Consider the following 20,351-nt stretch of genomic DNA (forward strand, 5'->3'; position numbering starts at 1 on the left):
GGGACGTGGGACGTGGGGTGCTGTGTCAGCTGCACAAAGGCAGGGCTTCTGCCTCTTTCATTTTATGCTCTATCCAGTGGCGGACACAGGTTAGGAGCTCAGTAAATATTGAGTGAATGAAGGAAAAGAGGCGGCCAGAGGCTGGTACTCGCAATGGCACATTGCACTGTGGGGGCATAGGCCCCACAATTACAGTGGTTGCCAGGGTGGAGATGGGGAGGGGTGAGGAGTAAGGTGCATGTATCGGTCCAGGTGGCCTGAAAGCTAAGCAGCGCGGACGGCAGAAAACCCCGCACACACCGGGGCACGGCTCCAGGACGAGTGTTTGCTTGAGCCTGGGCCTCGGGGGTGGGTGCTGCAAACTGACTTGCCGGCATGGCTCCAAGAGAGCAAGCGCTGGACACCAAGATGGGCGCTCAGAGGAGCGGGGCCACAGTGGCCTGTGGGTAGACAGCAAGTCGGGAGAGATTTCTTTATATTCAAATACAGGCAGAGACAAGAAAATCAGAGGCTTTGCAGGAGGTCCTATAGAATCGAGATGAGAAAAGCATAGCAAACAAACGCGAAGGCCAGGCCGCAGCGTCTCCGCCAGCGTCAAAGGCTGCACCGCACACGGCTCCAGAGGGACGCAAAGGCTGTGCCCAGGTTAGGGGCAGCTATGCCGGGCCACTTAGCCACCTCTTTCGGAAGCTGACAGCTAGGCAAAACACAGGCAAGGATGTAGAGAATTTGAGTGACATAATCAAGAAACTCAGTTTAATAACTATGGACAGAACTTTTTCTTAAAAATAGCAAATATACTTTTTTCATGTCCATGGAACATATACCCAAATTAGCCACACTCGATCACAAAGAAAATCTTACATTTTAAAAATAGAATTATATTGCCCTGGGCAGTGTGGCTCAGCTGGTTGAGCATCACCCCGGGCACCAAAAGGTCCCTGATTCAATTCCGGGTCAGGGCATGTGCCCGGGTTGCGGGTTTGATCCCCAGTAGGGGGCGTGCAGGAGGCAGCCGACTGATGCTTCTCTCTCACATTGATGTTTCTCTTTCTCTTCCTAGCCCTTCCTCTCTCTCTAAAATCAATAAAAACATATTTAAAAAAATAAAAATAGACTTATTACAGGTTATATTCTCATAATTTGACAAATTAAAAATAAACAAAAAGGTGGTAATATAATCATTTGGTGAAGTAAGAAACTCTCAAAAGATTATCGAAGAGAAATCAAAATGGGATTGTCTCAAATGTAATCGTTGAATCAAGCAAGGATCAGCAATGGATGCTGAACAGAGAGGGCGAGGTTGCTGGAGAGGGCATGCACACAGCGCGCAAGCACTGCCCCGTGGGTTACACAGGGACCACAGAGGCGCAGCTCCACCATTGCAGTGGGGAGCCGCCGTGACGCAGGAGCAGCCGGACTACTGCCTGACGACATGAAATACGCGCTATTAGGGAGAACTGAGTGTTCTTGCCAAAAATGCTCAACCTGAATTTCAAGCCTCCACCTAACTTCCAGTTTACAGGAAATATAACAGAGAGAAGAATGTATTAATTGATACTATAAGGAAACAAACAAGTCCAGAATGTAGAACAGTGTGCAAAATAGCTGACCTGGATTCTTCTAAAAATTAATGTCACCAGGGAGAAAAAGAGGAGAAACTGATTTAAAGAGATTAAAAAAATTTACCAAATGCAATACGTAACCTTGATTAAATCCTGAATTTAAAAACATTAATACAATCTTTTTTTTTTGCAACAATTGAGAAAATCTGAATATGTACTGATAAAATTATTAACTGTTTCTAATATTTTTAGCATAGCAATGGTATTTTGGTTATCTAAGAAAATGTCTGTTCTTCAAAGATGCATGCTTCAGGAAATAAAAAACACTCACATTTAATATATGAGATAATATGCAGACGGAGAGAAAGGCTAGGAAGCAAAATGGGTAACTTTCTTACAACGGATAAAACTATGTGAAAGGCATATGGATATTTATTTCACTATTAGGTTGAAGCAGATGAAATTGCCAATACTTGGCCATTTTCGAGCTACAAAATGATACTTTTACACTTGAATACACCAATTACCATAGAAGCCACTGGAAAGGTGATTAAAAACCTACCATTAAAATGATTCCAGGAGGCAGGTGGCTGACAGCTCACTTCTAACTAGCCTTTAAATACTTGGTCATTTCTATGCTGTGTTATTTCAGACCATAAAAAATTAGAAAAGTCTTTTGTTCATATTGTGACTATAGATAGCTTAGTCTTGAAAATATCTTAACCCAGTTAGGACAGTCGCTACCCCGAAGAGAGAAAAAGAAAACTTTAGACCAATCTCAGTTATTATTATAGATAGCAAAGTGCAGGAAATAATATAGCTATCCTGGGAGTAGGAGGACAATTCCATATCAGGGCATCTATCAATATATTTCATTACATCCATAAAGTAGAGGAAAAAAACTATGTGATTCTCTCGACATACGCTGAAAATGCTATTAAAATTCACCTGACATTTCTAACAAATGCTGTGAGTAAAGGGGGTTATTTAATGAGTGTTTGGTGCTGCCCAAAGGACTTTAGCATGCATTTTCTCACTTAATCTTCACACACTTTATCTTCAGAGATGGATGCTGTTATCCATTCCTATTATACTCTCTAGAATAAATGTCCAGGAGAGAATGCTGAATGGTGGAGTAATTGTATGTCTAACTTTATAAGAAACGGCTGCAGTGATTTACAGAGAGGACGTATCGTTTTGCATTTCCCCCAGCAATATATTCTCTCCAAGTCTGTAGCTTGTATTTTCAGACTACTAAAATAGTGTCTTTTGCAATACAAAATATATTTCATTTTTTTATGGATGATGCTTTTGGTATAATTTTTAAGAATCTTTTGCCCAATTTGAGATCATGAAGATTTTCTCTTCATTTTCTTCTGGAAATTTTATAGTTTTATATTATACATTCTGATCTATCATCCAATTTGAGTTAATTTTTGTATAAAGTCTGAAGTTGAAGTCAAGGTTCATTGTTTGGCCTATGGATATTGTATTAGGTTTCCATTGATGTGTAGCACAGGACCACAACCTCGAAAACTTAAAACAACACCTGCTATTGGCTTGCTGTTCTGTAGGTCAGATGCCTGGCACGGTGTGACTGGATCTTTTGCTTAAGGTATCACAACATTGAAATCAAAGTATGGTTGGGTCTTGTCTGGAGGCTCTGGGGGAAAATCTGCTTTTAAGTTCACTCTTGTGGCAGAATTCAGTTCCTTGCAGTTTAAGGCTTACCGCCCCTTTTTCATTGTCAGCTGTTAGCCAAGGATGCCCTCAGGAGCTGGACACTGCAGGCGTTCCTTGCCACATGGTTACCTTCATCTTCGAGCAACAAGGGTGGATCAAATCCTTCTTATGTTCTGAAGTTCTGAACTCCTTTTCTGTGACCAGACAGAGAAAACTCTCTGCTTATAAAATAGCTCACATCAGCACCTCCAGATAATTTTCCTTTTTATGTTAACTGTGCCATATAATAGAACCTAAGCAGGTCGATGCTCAACCGCTGAGCCATGCTGGCAGAGCAGATTCACAAGTTTTTGCTTAAAATATTTTAAGGCTATGTTGCTATATGCATATATATTTTATATAGTCATGTCTTCTTGGTAAGTTGACTCTTTTATCATTATGCAATGTTCTCTTTATCTGTGAGAAATTTTCTTGCTCTGAAGACTTTTTTGCCTGACATTAACGTGGTCACTCCGTCTTCAGGTTAGGATTTGCCTGGTACATCCTTTTTACATCTTTTTCATTCTTTTATGTCTTACATACCTATATTGTTATATTTAAAGTGTGTTTCTTAGAGACAGAAAAAAACCTTTCTTTTAATTGATGTCCTTATACCATTTAAATTTAATGTAATTAGTGGTATACTGGGATTTTGATCCACCATCTTATTACTTGATTTCTGTTTGTTCCCCATTTTTCCCTCTCCCACCTTCTTTGATATTCATGGTGTATTCCATATCATCTATTGGATTTTTGCTACTATTTCTCATTCTTTAGACTTTCTCAGTGGTTGATTTAGAAAATATAAGTTCCTAACTTTTCACGGTGTACTGTGAACTAATATTTTACCACTCAGAGAAAATGTGGACTTTCAGGAATCTGCCCAACTCTGGCTGCCATCAGGACTGCCTGATATTGGGAGAGAGAATGAAATAAATAACAAAACAAACACAGGCCCCCAGGGTTTTTCCCTCTCTCTTCTGATCCACAAGGGTCCTCTTTCCTGTACCTTGTGTCAGAAAACAGAGAATTTATGTTGCAGTTTTTTGTTTTCTTTGCTGCATAATTCTGGTCTTTGAACTGCCTTTGAACCCAGGTCAAGGGATTCCAGACAGGAAAAAGGTGAAAAATTCAATGCTGCTTGATAGTACTCTGAATTCTGGTTTCCTTCCCAAACCTCTCTGCTACCACTTATTTTTAAGAGTCCTTAGATAACTGCTACATGTATTCTTTCCAGGGCTTTTAGTTGCATTCAGAGGAAAAGACATGGGAGTAAATGTGCTTATTCCCTCTTGACCAGAATTGGAACCCTCTCTACAGCCTTCTGAGTAACAGGTTCCATCTTTTGATTTAAAATCACTATTTTCAACATCAAAATTATAACTAAACTACAGAACAACCATCATTCAGAACCACCTGAAATCTAGCTGAATGAAAGTCCTACAAGTAGGGATTTAAAGAAGAAGCCACATTGAGACTGGTAAGGGGGTGGAGACACAGAATGGGCTGGTCCCACACCCACATGTGGAGATAAAAATCCAGAGGGATATCTCACCTGCAGTGGTACCCCCTGAGGGGCCCTTAAGGGGTCCCAGACCCACACCAGCCCCCCAGCTCAGGGTTCCAGTGCCAAAAAGAGAAGTCCCCATAAGTTCTGACTGTGAAAACCAGCGAGGATTGTGGCTGAGTGATGAGAAGGCTGCTGGAATCTCAGGTATTACTCTTAAAGGGCCTGCACATGACTTACTCTGACTCACTCCTTCTGAGTTGCAGCACAAGGGCAGCAGCTTGAAAGGAACCTGGGACACACAGGGAGGAACTAGATTGTCTGGAACCAGGACAAGAGCTGAGCAGGGGCAGCTTTCTAGCCAGACAGCAGTGCTGGCAGAGGCCATTGTGCCTTTTTTGAGCCTTCCCCCCAACAGAGCTGGCAGGCAGACACCATCTCTGAGTATCTATCAACCTGGCTATGACTGTTCACCCTGCCCTGGTGATTACCTGAGACCCTACCCCACCCAACTTCCAGGCCTGCCCAAACTGTTTCCAGTGGCTTTTCCATATAAATGGCCTGTCTTGGCTCATGGTTCAAATTTTCCTAAAATCTCTCAAATAAGCAACATCTGGCCTCTGCCTGCCCCATACACCTGGCTAAGTGGCCCCAGGCCCAGCATTAGCAGCAAACAGCCCTGGTTCGCAGCTTAGCCTCTCTGGGGCACTTCCAAGCCCAGCACAAGTAGCAGCCATCTACAGATCACTCTGTAGCTCATGCCAGGTAGTCCTGGGCAGAACACATGTTGTGACTGACCTTGGCCTGCACCTCCCAGAAGCCCCCAGAGCCAGCATACATGGTGGGTGGCCCCAGACCAAGTCAAAACACCACCCAACCACCTCTACAAGTGACACACTCAAGGGGTAGACCCAGCAAGCACCAGAGCCCTGCTGAAGTTAGTCCTGCTCTGTGGGGTGGGCCCTTGAACAGCTGATTCTCCAAGGAGGTTGGTGTTCGAAGTCAGTCCTTACAGCCAATCAGCCTAGGGGTAAATTCTTCCACTGATATGCCAAAAGCAATCAAGGCTCAACTATAGCAGGAGGGGGAGACTTGGAGTGCCCAGCTTGAGTGACCAGGAGGCTGTGCCACTGGCCCCGACAGAACACCTACTACACAATGCTACTCCTCTACCAAGCCTGGGAGACGTAGCACCTCTACCTGATTCATAGAAACAAACACAGGGAGGTTGCTAAAATGAGGAGACAAAGAAACATGTCCCAGAGGAAAGAACAGAACAAAACTCCAGAAAAAGAGCTAAACAAAATGGAAATAAGCAACCTACCAGATGCGGAGTTCAGAACACTGATTATGGGGATCCTCAAGGAACTTAGTGAGAACCTCAACAGCATAAAAAAGAACCAGTCAGAAATGAAGGACACACTAACTGAAATGAAGAATAATTTACAGGGAATTAACAGGAGAGTAGATGAAGCCGAGAATCAAATAAGCAATTTGGAATATAAGGAAGCAAAAAATACCCAATCAGAAGAGCAAAAAGATAAAAGGAACTGTAAAAATGAAGAGCCTTCTGGGACAACCTCAAGCGTACCAACATTCTCATCATGGAGGTACTGAAGAAGAAAAGAGGGAACAAGAAAACCTATTTCAAAAAATAACGACAGAAAACTTTCCTAATCTGATGAAGGAAACAGACTTACAAGTCCAGGAAGTACAGAGAGTCCTAAACAAGAGGAACCCAAAGAGGCCCACAGCAAGACACATCATAATTAAAATGCCAAAGGTTAAAGACAAAGAGAGTGAACCTTAAAAGGAGCAAGAGACAAGCAGTTAGTTACCTACATGGGAGCTCCCATAAGACTGTCAGTTGATTTCTCAACAGAAACTTTTCAGGTCAGAAGGGAGTGGGAAGAAATAGTCAAAGTGATGAAAAGCAAGGACCTACAACCAAGATTACTCTACCCAGCAACGCTATCATTTAGAACTCAAGGTCAGATAAAGAGCTTCCCAGACAAAAAGAAGTTAAGGAATTCATCACCACCAAACTTTATTATGTGAAATGTTAAAGGCTCTCTTTAAGAAGAAGAAAAAAAATATATAAAAAATATGAACAATAAAATGGCAATAAATATACACCTATCAGTGATTGAATCTAAAAGAACAAAATAAGCAAGCAAGCAGAACAGAAACAGACTCATAGATACAGAGAACATTCTGATGGTTGCCGGTCAGGAGCTGGGTTGGAAGGATGGATGGAAAAGGTGAAGAGATTGAGAAGTACAGATTGGTGGTTACAAAATAGTCACAGCACAGGGAATGTAGACAGCAATATTGTAACAACTATGTACAGTGTCAGATGGGTACGAGATTTATTAGGATGCACTTAGTAAGTTATATAATGTCTAATCACTAGAGTGTAAACCTGAAACTAATATAATATTGTATGTCAACTGTAATTTAAAAATAAAACATGGTTTAAATAAAGAAAAAATAAAGGACAAGATCTGGCTCAAAGTAGACATGTGGCTTTCTGCTTGGGGCTCTCACTGGAAGGCTTTAAAACCCCTGGTGGTCTTGCTCAGAGGTGTGGACGATTCCCTGCCCAAGATGCTCTCATCCTGGCCTGTTTCACAGTGTTGTTGGGGTCACTGCAGGATTGCTGGTGCTTAGAACCTTGAGAAAATTCAGGAGTCTCATCTCATATTGTTTTGGCTAAAGTATCATCTACAGCTTTACAGATGAGATATGGTGGAGTGGAGAGCGGCCAGGATTAACTCAGACAGAAATGTGCAAATCAACTGGCTTGGGTTTTATTTTTAGATAGAAAGGAACATGATGTTGAAGAGTTTAAGAGCAGTATGGAGGAACCACTGGGGATTCTGTGCAGGATCTTAGGGAGACAAACTCAATATCTCCAGCATTGCTTCTTTCCATTATCAGACCAAGGCATGGATTCTCCAGCCCAAGCATGCACCTGGCCCCCGGAGGGCATATCATAACACACATCACTGGCTTCACCTCCAGAGTTTCTGAATCAGAACGTCTGGAGTGGGGTCCAAGGATGCGCTTTTCTAGCTCCTATACTGGATAATACTTTATGACAACAGGCTAATAAATTCTCTTTAATAGAACTGAATGTTCATTGTTTGATAAACTTAATAAATGAGGGAAGTTTATTGATAATGATGTTCTCAAGAGCACGTTGGAGAAATACGAACATGGCTAGTGGAAGACAGTTAGCAGTTGTCAAGATAAAGACTATTATCTCTGAAACTGAAAAGATTCTGTACACAGAAAGAAAGCATATTAAAGAGCCCAGATGGTATTGGAAGCAAATTTACAAGCTGCTAATTCATAATACGGATTATAAACCTAGGATACTTTTAGGTTAGCAATAAGTTTCTAGTCTCATCCAATATCTCTAATAGAGTATGCCGAACTAGATTGATTTGAACAATAAATATTTGAAGCTATGAACCATTTTTTAGAAAAGCCTCTGGAAAATAGAACAATTTTAAATGGGGGTTAGGGGTGGAAAATATAAAGTATGAGTCCACGTTCAAATAAATACAGGGTATTTCTCAGGCCTGCCAACTGATGTAAATTGATACAAAATATACAAATTGGTACAAAAGCAATACAAAATAATAAAATTGATATATATTGATGAAATGGTGCTAATTAAATATCAGAAAAGTACCTAAGCAGAGAATATATTAAGGAAGAAATAGAAGCGTGTTCTAGAAAGAATCTCTCTGGCTGTTGGATAAATATATTGCTTTTTGTAAGCATTTTTCTTTAAGAAGTTTATAATTTTGAATTCAGAAATAGGAGCTAGCTGTAATATTGATGAATCTAGTTATTACATAAAATGAACTAAGTTCCTCAAAGACTATAATTTCTTTTTATTTTTCATGTAAGCCATGTTTTCACAAATACAATTAATTGATAACACTATATATGTGTGTGTGTGTGTGTGTGTGTGTACACACACACATACATATATATATATCTATGCCATAGGCAGCAAAAGCGTGTTTGGACAAGAAAAGGCTCCAAATTGGTCATCCAGGTATTGTTATAGCAACATTTGTTGAGTACTTACTGTGTGCCCTGAATTCTTTATACAGGAAACACTTAATCCTTACGACAATGTAAACAGGTAGCTATTATTATTCCAATTTTACAGATAAGAGGATTGAGGCATGAAGATACTGAATTCATTCTTCAAGTTCCCACAGCTAGTAAGAGGGGGAGGAGGGGTGGGATCCACACCATCTGCCTCCAAGGTGTGTATGCTGATTTGCTGTGTTAATAGACCACTAAAGCATGTCATTAAACATGCAGGAGACTGGATACTAGGAAGGAAACCAAACAGAATTCAGCTAGAAATGGAGGGAACTTAATTATCTGTATTCCTCTGTTATATCAAATTGACCTTTCCTCACCTCAGTAATAATTGAAGTCTTCTAAGCAGGTGTACTTAACTCTGCTGTTGTGTAAGATTTAAAAATATTACTAAGACAGTTCTCTGTTTACCTCTGTGTGCATTCCTATGATGGCTTTTGTTACAAACTCTATAGCCAGTGGATATAAATGATAAAAATAAAAAAATCCTTCTAGGATGGCATATAATAGGGATGGGTCGTAAACCAAAAAGAATTTAAATATTCAGCTAAAATAATGGCAGTGGAGACAATGTACTAACTGAAAGTTACTCACTCTGCCAAGGACACAGGCCAGTGTGTGATTTGTTTGTTTTGTGAAAGAGGCCAACATCCATCTGACTTAAGATCCAGAATAGTTTTGGGAAGTGGGCATGAGGGTGGCAAATTCCCATAATTCCAAATTCCTATTGAGGACAACAAACTTCCCTGCCTGGCTACTTCGGAGCACGGCTGGTCTTGTTTACCTGTGACTGTCCTAGGCCAAAGAGGAGAGCTGGGCCAAAGACTCCTGTGCCCCGTGAGCCCTGCAACCCAATCCCTTGTGATGGCGGAGATTACTGTGTTTGTTTTTAACAGGTTTGTCTTGCCTATAAAAGCACATCTCTTTTCCCCAGAAGATTTGTTAATCAAGGATTGCAGGCGTTAGGAATGAGCTCATTTCTGTAGGGGGCAGAAGAGCTGGGTGCACACGCCCTGGGCTCAGGCTGCCTGGGCTGGAGTTGGCTCTGCAACCCAACAGTGGTGTGACCCTGGGCCACTTTGCCACCCACCCTAGAAGGTAGCTACTATTATTATTCCCATTTCATATGATAGAGGCTGAGTCATAGGGAAGCTATGTGCCTTACAATTAATTATCTAATATTTGGCACAGAATCAGTGCTCAATAAAAGTTGTTACTGTGTGAGATGTTAGAAGCCAAAATCTGGAAAATGCAGGAGCCGTCTTCCTGAAGGCACGTTCAGTGCCACCTGGAATACAGGTTCTGCTTCTCAGGTGAGCAAGGCTTTCTGTACTGAGGTTCAGGTATTTGGAAGAGATGGGTCCAGCATTCCTCTCTGGGGAACCCAGGAAAGGTTTACACTGTGGTATGGGGTCTGTTCTCGTGCATTTGGTTAGCTCCATAGGTGCCCTACCCTAAACCAAGGATTGGGTTACCACCCACACTAAGCACATTGCCAGAGAGCTCTGCCCTGTTGGCCTTGGAGGTTTATCAGTGGGCCTGGGCAATCGTGGCGATAGTCCTGTTTACTGGCATCTATAGGCAGTTTGTTCCCTGGCTAAGAGCAGAGCTCCTCCCTGGAGACTGCGGTTGGTCTTCTTTACCACCAGTGCTGATGTGTCCCAAAGGGGAAGACAGCGGGTCCTAATCAAGAAAACCTTTTTTGCCTTTTGCAGGAGTACCCCCATGATAATACCAGGGGAGTCTTCTCATTTTCTCTAGAATTTTTAAAAACACAGATCTGTGATATATTTCAACTGCTGCATTAAAATATTGTATTATTTTAAAAATAAAATAAAACAGCTTTAGGACAAGAAGTTTGAATGTGCCTAAGATAGGACTTACTCAACGGAGAATTTGTTTCACATGTAAAGATCATTCTGAGTTTCTCTAAGCTCAAGGTCATTGCTGTCTTAAAGTCGTTCCCATCAAGGTTCAATTCCTGTCAGTAGCATAACTTTTTCCTTATATAAAACACTCTCTGCATCCTACTACAGCAGTTTCTGACTAAATGGCAAATTTTATAGGAATAAAAAATATCAACTCAAGTTTCTGGTAACTCAATTTTACAGACCTAATAATTTAAGAGGAAAAAAATAGAATTAAAACAATCAAGACGGAAAGGCAATGTAAAATGTATAACTAAGTGACACAGCGAGGGAGGGAGCTTGGCTCACTCACTATTCCATTCGCATCCCTGCCCCTGGGTTTCCACACTATTTTATTAAAGTCCGATTACTTATATTCTGGTATTTTATGCAAAGAGTCTGATCTGAAAGTTGATTAATGAAACATTGTTCTGTAAGCAAGGAAGGTCTTGCTAAATATAATCTAATAGATAGACAACTTTGATCTCACTTATAGGTGGAATCTAATCAACAAACTAATTTAACAAACAAAATAGAGAGAGATTCATAGATACACAGAACAGACTGACAGCTGGGGGGGGTTGGGGGTTGCGTGAAAAAAGATGAAGGGATTAAACAAACTATATATATGTGTGTGCGTGTGCATGTGTGTATGACACACAGACAAAGAGGGCAGTGTGGTGACAGAGGGAGAGGGTGGGGGAGGTGCCAGGGGGCAGAGGGGGGACCCGCAGTGGCAGAAGGAGACTTGACTTTGGGTGTGGAGCGCGCGATGCGTGTGCAGATGATGCTTGTTGAGTTGTACACTTGAAACCTGTGCGGTTTTATCAGCCAATGTCACCCCCATAAATTCAATAAAAAGTAAATAAAATAGAGTCTATGATGGCTCTGAGGTTTCTTTCATGGTGCTCTAAACCGCAACAGAGACGAGCGCATCTGCTGGTGTCACTGTAACACGGCGGGGCCGACCTATGTGGCGCTGCTGGCCTGCCGCCTGGGGGCTGACTCGGCCCGGCCTGTCCCGCCCCCGCCCCGCGCGCCCCCGCCCCGCGCGCCCCCGCCCCGCGCGCCCCCGCCCCGCGCGCCCCCGCCCCGCGCGCCCCCGCCCCGCGCGCCCCCGCCCCGCGCGCCCCCGCCCCGCGCGCCCCCGCCCCGCGCCCCCGCGGCGCCCCTCCAGCCGGCCGCCCCGGCGCTGGCCCTGGGCGGTCACACCGCGCCGTCCCCCTGCCCCGCAGCCCGGCGCGCGGCGGTTAGTATGAGCCCGTCTCCGGGCAGGCGGGTCCAGGCGTTGCTGGATGCGGTAGAGACGCGCTCTCAGGCCCTGGCGGGCTCCTGGAGGCGGACCCGGGCCTGGGTGACTGAGCCCAGCGGCGGGTCGGGGCTCACGCAGCTGTAACTCGGCCTCGCTGCGGTGCCCTTGCCCGCGCGGACGCCCTGGCCCCCGGGCCTGCCCCTCTGGTGGCCGCCTCACGCTGGCCTCGGTCCCCTCTGCTGGGTCTCTGCCCTGACTTCGGGTAACGCTCTCGTTCCCAGCTGAGGTTCCCATGCCCCCCTCCAGACTGGAGCCCCCAGCTCCTTCCCTGAATACCCCAACCTCGCCTTATTTCTCTCTCCTCCTGGCTGGCGGCCAAGCCTGGCATTGAGTCTGTGGGCCCTTCGAACCCAATCCTGCCGGGCATCTCCCTGCCCGGGCAGCCCCGCGCTGCGCCCCGCAGGGCACAGTGACCCCGTCAAGGGCCTCCAGGGCCCTCGCTGTGGGGCTGAGGTGGGCATCGCCACCTTTCCTTCCTGGCCCTGCCCTGCCCCGCCCTGCCCCGGCCTGTAACCTCCATAACCGCGCAGCCTGCCCCGCCCCGTTACTGCAGCTCCCTCGCGCCCACCTGCAGGTGAGAGGCCGCCTAGGCTCCCGCACCCTGGGGTCAGCGATGCCGCTGGGAATCCCTGCGTGAGCACGAGGATAAACGTGTCACCCTCTTCAGGATATGAAAGCAGCAGTAGAAAATAGGTTGTATTCGCACTACTTGAAGAAATGTTGACACCATTTCATTTTCTGAATATTCTAATTTACCTGATAGCATATTGGATATTTTTCCTTGTGGAGATCGGTAACCTCTAACTTTTGTCTTCCAAGCCCTGATTTTTGCAAGTCTGAATCTACCGGCCGAATGTTATTTTCCAGGAATCTGAGCACACCGCCTTCTTACCAACAGTTCTCCCGGCCCAGGGCTGTGGAGCTCAGCGCGATGTGTGCGCGTCCATAGGAGCCCACAGTAACCGCCCCTGGGAAAGAACTGCAGCCACTTGTATGCTTAGGCCATTCAGCAAGCGTTTCATAACACTTTCCACTCACCTTGGTCAGAGCCCTTTTATGAGCTTGGCCAACGTTCACAATGCGAGAGGCCCTTTTTTGCTTGAATTTGGTTCAGAGCGGAGCCTTGGCCCAGGTTAGGTAGCTTAGGCATAAGCTTCCTTACACTAAACTTCTTACTAAGTAAACTCCCTGCTTCTGCTTCCTCTGCCAAATGCATAGAAAATCAGCAGTAAATGCTTAACAAAAGAATATTGCATTTGTGGTTATAGTCATTTAATTTTCCATGTCAGTTATTTATTCAATCCTACCAAGTGCCAGGCACTGTATTGGTGCTGGAATAAGGCCCTTGTCTGTAGTAATTTTCCTGGAAGTCCTTTCCCGGTCAGGCAGAGATGGGTGTGAATTTGCCTCACAGAGAACAGGCAGGGCCCCGGGACGGAGTGTGTGACCCACCAAGACGTACGGCTCTAGAAATAAAACGTGATTCACCTAAAGTATCATTACATTTGGAATATGAAAATGAGGATCTGGGTCAAAGACACACTTAAATGAAGATAGCATTAAAAAACAGATTTACCCGTTTTCGCAATTGGCACAAGCTGTGAGTCTTTGCCACGCTGCCTGCTACCCGCATAGCTCACCTTGCGGCAACCATCTACAGGCACCGCGACCTGGGGGCCCCTGCTGGAGCCGGGCACAAGCTGAACACTGTCTGGCTTGTCCGTAGCCTCCCTCTGGCTAAACACGTGGCTCGCCAGTCAGGTATGTTTAAGCATGTCCCGAGTCCCCAGCTCTACCGTAAGTGCTGTGAGGAATTAAAAGTGAAACAAACTCACTGTCTCCTCGGTAGTCCCGCTTTCTCTGTGTGAATCCTGTTGGGCTGTGAGTACCTCGAGGAGGGGACCACGTCTTCCTCATTTGTGTAACCGCCATAACCCATCTCGGTGTACTAAAGAGTGCTGAATGGAGGACTTCATAGGTAAATGAACCATTTCCAGGGACAGGCAGTAAACAGACATCACCCCGAGGTTTCTGGGCGTCTTGGAGAAGTTGACAGTCGGCGACAGGCCATATCGGGCCACCTTGTGACTGACGCTACTTTGCCCCTGTACTTCGAGCAGGTCAGCACAGCCCTGCCTCGGCGGTGCCCTCGCCCGGGGGCCACTCACCTGATCTGCAGCCAGGCCAGCATGGGGGTGGTCCCTCCTCCGAACACCCAGACTGTGAAGAACACGAGCAGCAGCGCCGTGGTGAACATCATCTGCTTGGGCTGCGAGCCCGTGTCCCGAATCGCCAAGGCGAACGCGATGGCTCCTCGCAGGCCTGCCGGGAAGCAGACAGAGTGAACATCCGTGCAAGTCTCCTCATTTAGTCGAATTTATCTTTATAATTTGCTAACAAACAAAACTACTTTTCAAACACAGTTACTTTATAAATTAAACTTTTTATTTAGAAATATGTAATGGTAGGTTCATAGGCAGTTGTAAGAAATAACAGACTTTTCTTGTGCCCTTTCCCCCCAATGACAACATCTTGCAAACTAGCAGAACAACGTCACAGCCACAATTCTAACACCGACATGGGCGAGGTCTAGTGCATTCTCATCAGCACAAAGACCCCTCGGTCCTTTTTATAACCACACCCACTTCCCTCCTACCCCCCTCCTACCCCCTCCTACATGCCCTCTCCTACCCGCCCCTCCTACATGCCCTCTCCTACCCGCCCCTCCTACATGCCCTCTCCTACCCGCCCCTCCTACATGCCCTCTCCTACCCGCCCCTCCTACATGCCCTCTCCTACCCGCCCCTCCTACATGCCCTCTCCTACCCGCCCCTCCTACATGCCCTCTCCTACCCGCCCCTCCTACATGCCCTCTCCTACCCGCCCCTCCTACATGCCCTCTCCTACCCGCCCCTCCTACATGCCCTCTCCTACCCGCCCCTCCTACATGCCCTCTTCTACTCGCCCTCTCCTAAACACTCCCTCTTCCATTTCTGGCAACCAGTAATCAACTTTCCATTTCTGTAATGTTGCCATTTCAAGCGTGTTCTCTAAATGAAATCATGAAGTATGTAGCCTCTTGAAAGTGGCTTTTTTTCACCCAGCATAATTCTCTGGATACTCATCCAGTTGCCAGATCTATCAATAGTTTGTTCCTTTTTATTACCGAGAGAATCCCATGGTACGGATGTTTCAGTTTGTCTAACCATCCAGCTATTGAAGGACATCTGGGTTGTTTCCAGTTTGGGCTCTTACAAATAAGGCTGCCGTGAGTGTAAACCTAAGTTTCCATTTCTCTGAGATAAATTCCCAGGACTGAAGTCACTGAGGCATATGGTATTTGTATGTTTTTAAAAGAAATGACCAGACTGTCTTCCAGAGTGGCTGTACCGTTTCGCATTCCCACCCGCCGTGTATGTTGCCCTGTGGCTCTGCACCCTCACCAGCATTCAGTGTTGTCACTATTTTTTTACTTCAGCCTTTCTGATAGGCGTATGTAACAGCTCATTGTGGGGGTTTTGTTTTGTTTTTTAATATATATTGATTTCAGAGGGAGGAAGGGAGAGGGGGAGAGAGAGATAGAAACATCAATGATGAGAGAGTCATTGATCGGCCGCCTCCTGCATGCCCCCAACTGGGGACAAGCCTGCAACCGGGGCCTGTGCCCTGACCGGGAATCGAACCGTGATCTCCTGGATCCTAGGTCAGTGTTCAACCACTGAGCCACGCCCTGCTACGCTCATTTTTGTTGTTGTTCTCATATTGGTTTTTTATTTTTATTTTTTATTTTATTTATTTATTTTTTAAAATTTATTTTTGTTTAAAATATTACAGATGTCCCTTTTTCTCCCCTATGACCCATTCCACCCCGTCACATCCCTCTCCCCAGTCCCTCTCCCCACCATTGTCAGTGTCTCATTTTTGGTTTTAATTTGCGTTTTTCTGATAACTAATGAGGAACATTTTTTTAATGTGCTTATCTGTTATCTTTATAGCCTCTTGGTGAAATGCCTCTTCATGTTTTTACTTCGTTTTCCAATTGGGCTGTTGGATTTTGAGCATTAAGTTTTGAGAGTTCTTTAAATATTCTAGGTAGTAGTCCTTTGATGATATATAGTTCCTCCCACTTCGTAGCTCTTTATTGATGAAATGTAACCTATTGAGTTTTGCTTTTATGAACCATGTGTTTGAAATCATGTCTAAGAAGTTTTTGCTAAGGTCCAGGTACCAAAGTTTTCCTCCTGTGTTTTTAAATTTTTTTCCAAATTTGTTTAGCTTTCCATTTTACATTTAAGTCCCTGATCATTTTGAATTAAGTTTTCTATAAGGTTGGGGTTCACTTTTCGTCTATGGATGTTTAATTGCTCCACTGAATTGCTTTTGTGCCTTTGTCAAAAGTCAGTCAGGTGTATTCATGTGTCTCTGTTTTTGGTTCTCTGTTCTGTTCCACTGATATGTGTGTCTGTCCTTCTAACCGTACACTGTATGGTTACTCAGACATAAGATTGAGGAGAGTGACATATCTCATTTTCAAAATCATTTTAATTATTCTAGGTCTTTTGCTTTTCCATCAAATTTTAGACTAATTTTGTCTACATCTAAAAAAAAATCTTTCTGGGCACATTTGCTTTAAAAAAATCAAATGTGTCAGATGACAATAAAAAAAAGTTTATGGATCCTTGAAACTTATTAAAAATGAATAAATAACACTGAAGAACTTCCCAGCTTGAGTAAATACTCTTACAAAGCCCATAATCTAAACCAATTCTATTAAAACCTGCATTTTTCCTGTTTTATTTTTTTCTTCATTAACAGTATGTTAATTAAATTTTCATGTCAAAATTTCAAATCAAAGTGTGGTAACATTAAAAAAAGAGATGTAGACTTTGAAGAAAAGTAAACAAAAGCACAAATAGTAAAGTGAAAATTAAAATGGAAAGTCTCTCTTGGGTAACACAAGACTCGCAACACATTTATGGGTCCTGTTATATCAGGTAATGGAACAAATAAACATTTAGAATGACAGCAAGTAAAGTTAAAGACAGTGATTTGGTTATTTTTATCAACATGCTTAAATCGCATAGGTAAAATGTAGTGGTCTACTTTTTATAATATTTACTGTATCATCTAGATTTCTAAATTTCCAAATCTTTATTCATATGTTTAAAAAGTTTTAGAAATTGGATAGTAGGAGGGTGAGGAAAGCTGAAATTAGCCGGCTACCCCTGGGCTCCCCACTTGGAGCACAGGGCTCCCTCCCCCTCCACGCTGCGAGCCAGAGACAGGCTGCGGAGGCTCAGGCTCACATCCCCAGACAAGACGCCCCAGGGCGGGAGCACCTGCACTCGGCTCTAAAATAAAATACTGTCAAGGAGCAAAGTGCAGCGGAGGAAGGAAATGATTCTAAATCTCCATGTAGGCAAGGAAGTGGCCTGAAGGTAAGGAAGGTGACATTTGAAGAAAATACTAGTGAACAAGTTCTACCCCGAGATGCTGAGCCCCTGAGACGGCCCCAGGGGTGCTTCTGTGTTCAGACCGGCTGCGGATGCGGGGGTGGGGGTGGGTATGAATAACCCTGGATTCTGGGGAATCTTCTAACAATATTGGCTCCCGGAAACACAGACAGTGTCGCTAGGGAATGAAACTGAAGGAAACAGTCTTACAGACTTTGTATCTGAGCAGAGGGTCGGAGGCCGGGTGCAGCTCGCAGGTCTGGTCGCCTGCAGGCCTGTGGCCCGCGTGGCCTTTCCATGCTCTCACTTCCTCTGGCCCAAAGCCGGGGTCTCCGGGAAGGAGCGCTACCCCCAGTCCGGGGGTGAGTATGAGGGGTGCTAAATGCTAAGAGCCTAATTGTTTATTGAATATTTATGTGTGCGTGCACTTTGAACTTCTGTGAGAAGGAAAAGAATAGAAATTAGAATAAAAGTTAAAATGACTATATCATTCTTATTGTAAACTCTTTCATGTTAGATATCGAGGACAACCGTTTATTTTCCTAAATATATTTAGTAGTACATTGCTATTTTGTTAAACTAGAATAACTATGTTCTTAAATCTAAATTATCTATACGTGAGTATTTTTTGATTTAAAAATATACTCAGAGATGTCTATTATTCTGACTTCATATATATATACACAGATATATCCTATATATCTACCTCTTGATATTTATAGAATGCAATGCAGAGGTCTCTAAAAAAAACAAAAGTCCTGCCATGCCTTGTACTTGCACAGGTGGAAAACTATTGCTAATTAGGGCCAGACTCCAAGATGTTGGCAAGAGGCTGCCTTCTCCATATAATGACCATCTAAAACCCCATGGAAACAGTGCTTGGGAGCAGAGTTATCTGTCCAGAACCCTGGTCACATGTGGCACACCCGGCACATGGCAGGTGCGACGTCCTGGCAGTGTGGGGAGCGCGATAGGAAGCGAGGTTGCCAAGTGGACTCCAGATAAGAACCATTGCCTGTCTCTCACTCCTTTATGATCCCAAAGTTATATGTCACACATTTGGAGCCTAGACAATTGTCAAATCAATGACCATTCATTGCTTCATTCAATACGTGTGTCTTAGCTGGAACAAAACACCAATAGGCTGTGTAGCTTCAACAACTGAGGTTTACTGCTCAGGGTTTTGGAGGCTAGGTGGCCAAGATCGCGGCCAGGTTCTGGTAAGCGTGCTCTTCCTGGCTTGCAGAAGGCCACATGTTGCTATGTGAGAGCAAGCTCCCTGGGCCTCCGCTTGTAAGGGCACTAATCCTATCATAGGGCCCCACTCTCATAACCTCCCAAAGGCCCCACACCAAATACCATCACAGGGGATTAAAGCTTCAACGTATGAATTTGAGGGGACACGACTCGATTCAGTCCATAGCAGTCTGCATTGATTAACTGCTATGTGGAGGTCCCGTGCCCACTTATCCTACCTTCTTAACACAACGGACTTGGGAAACAGAGGGCTTTAGGACTAAAATAAATTACTTAGGCAACCAACAAAATACTAGAAATGAAAAATTACTATTTACTTGGTTTCTTTTAGCAAATCACTATTCCCAGAGAACACAGAGCATTTTGCTTAGAAACCCAGCAAACCCAGAGCTGATCGCCGAGCTTGTGTTTAGTTTCATTTTACGGGGCCCTTTGGACTTAACTCTCTTTTTCTCTTTGTTGTCTATGCTTTGGGGGTTGAAAACGATGCCATTTCATTTCAGACAGGTTTACTTTGCAGAGATTCGACATATTTCACAGAGTTAGTTGGAATGTTAACATCATCTTGGGAAAATAAAAGAATCACCTGCAGTTAAATGCAGTTTCATTTAAAATTGGCCTCTAAGGGATCCTTATGTTAATTACAATTACTTTCTATTCATAACAATAGAAGAGTATCAAGTATCACCAAGGAAAGCTTTGTAGCAAGGACCCCGCTGCAAAAAAATGTGCATTTTCCTGTTTATCTTTAAAGAGCAAAAGTGAAACTTAATCTGTTATACATTTGCAAATGTGTTCTGAATGGTGATGGTCCCATACAATTACATTTAAATCAAAGCAATATAAATAAGTTTTATTGAAGGCAAAGCAGTAGTCAAAAACTATTTACTAAGCACTCAGTGTGTGCTGCACAATACACAAAATGGTGGGGGTGGGGAAAGGGTAGGGGTGGGGCTTGGGGAATGTGATGAGGAAATGTGGAAGCTAGTGTGACCAAGATCTGATGGAATGACCTCTAATCTAGGACTCATGGTCCTGCATAAATGACTCTCTTAACTGGTAAATTGTGATAGGTGTAGAGTATGCTTTGTATGTATAGTCTAATGAAGGAAAAGGTAAGATTGCTAAACTTATGGGGGCCCAAGTTATGACCATTGTCAACAGATGCATAATGTTTCAGACACTGAAATTATTGGTGGATTAAAGAAGACTTTGCATATGTGATTTTCTGTACTGAAATTATATTCTCCCATTCAAATTCTCTTCAGGTCTTTCTTCTATAACCCTCACCCAAACTTTACCTAATTTCAGCTGGTCTTCAGAGCTCAGCTGAGCCACTGACTTCTCTGCGAAGCCTCCTGTGAGGTCTGGGCCTCCCTGGGCTAACTTACATTCCTAGTCAACCTGTACCAGGGAATTTATGACACTACATTGTAATTGGCTGGCTCTTTGTTTATCTACAACACCTAGAAAAATGCCAAGCACATAATAGGTGCTCAG

At 43.9% G+C, this 20,351-nt stretch overlaps 1 protein-coding gene across 1 annotated transcript in view; it reads right to left on the reverse strand.

Moving 5' to 3' along the window:
- Nucleotides 1-20,351, reverse strand: part of SLC9A9 (solute carrier family 9 member A9) — a 484,070-nt gene that overhangs the window by 164,518 nt on the left and 299,201 nt on the right. Inside the window, exon 12 of the mRNA XM_087818510.1 lies at nt 14,310-14,463. Coding sequence (XP_087674636.1) covers nt 14,310-14,463 — 154 coding nt within the window. The remainder of the gene's footprint in view (nt 1-14,309; nt 14,464-20,351) is intronic.

The sequence above is a fragment of the Miniopterus natalensis genome, chromosome 6 (assembly GCF_054644295.1).
Source record: "Miniopterus natalensis isolate mMinNat1 chromosome 6, mMinNat1.hap1, whole genome shotgun sequence".
Lineage (NCBI taxonomy): Eukaryota > Metazoa > Chordata > Mammalia > Chiroptera > Miniopteridae > Miniopterus > Miniopterus natalensis.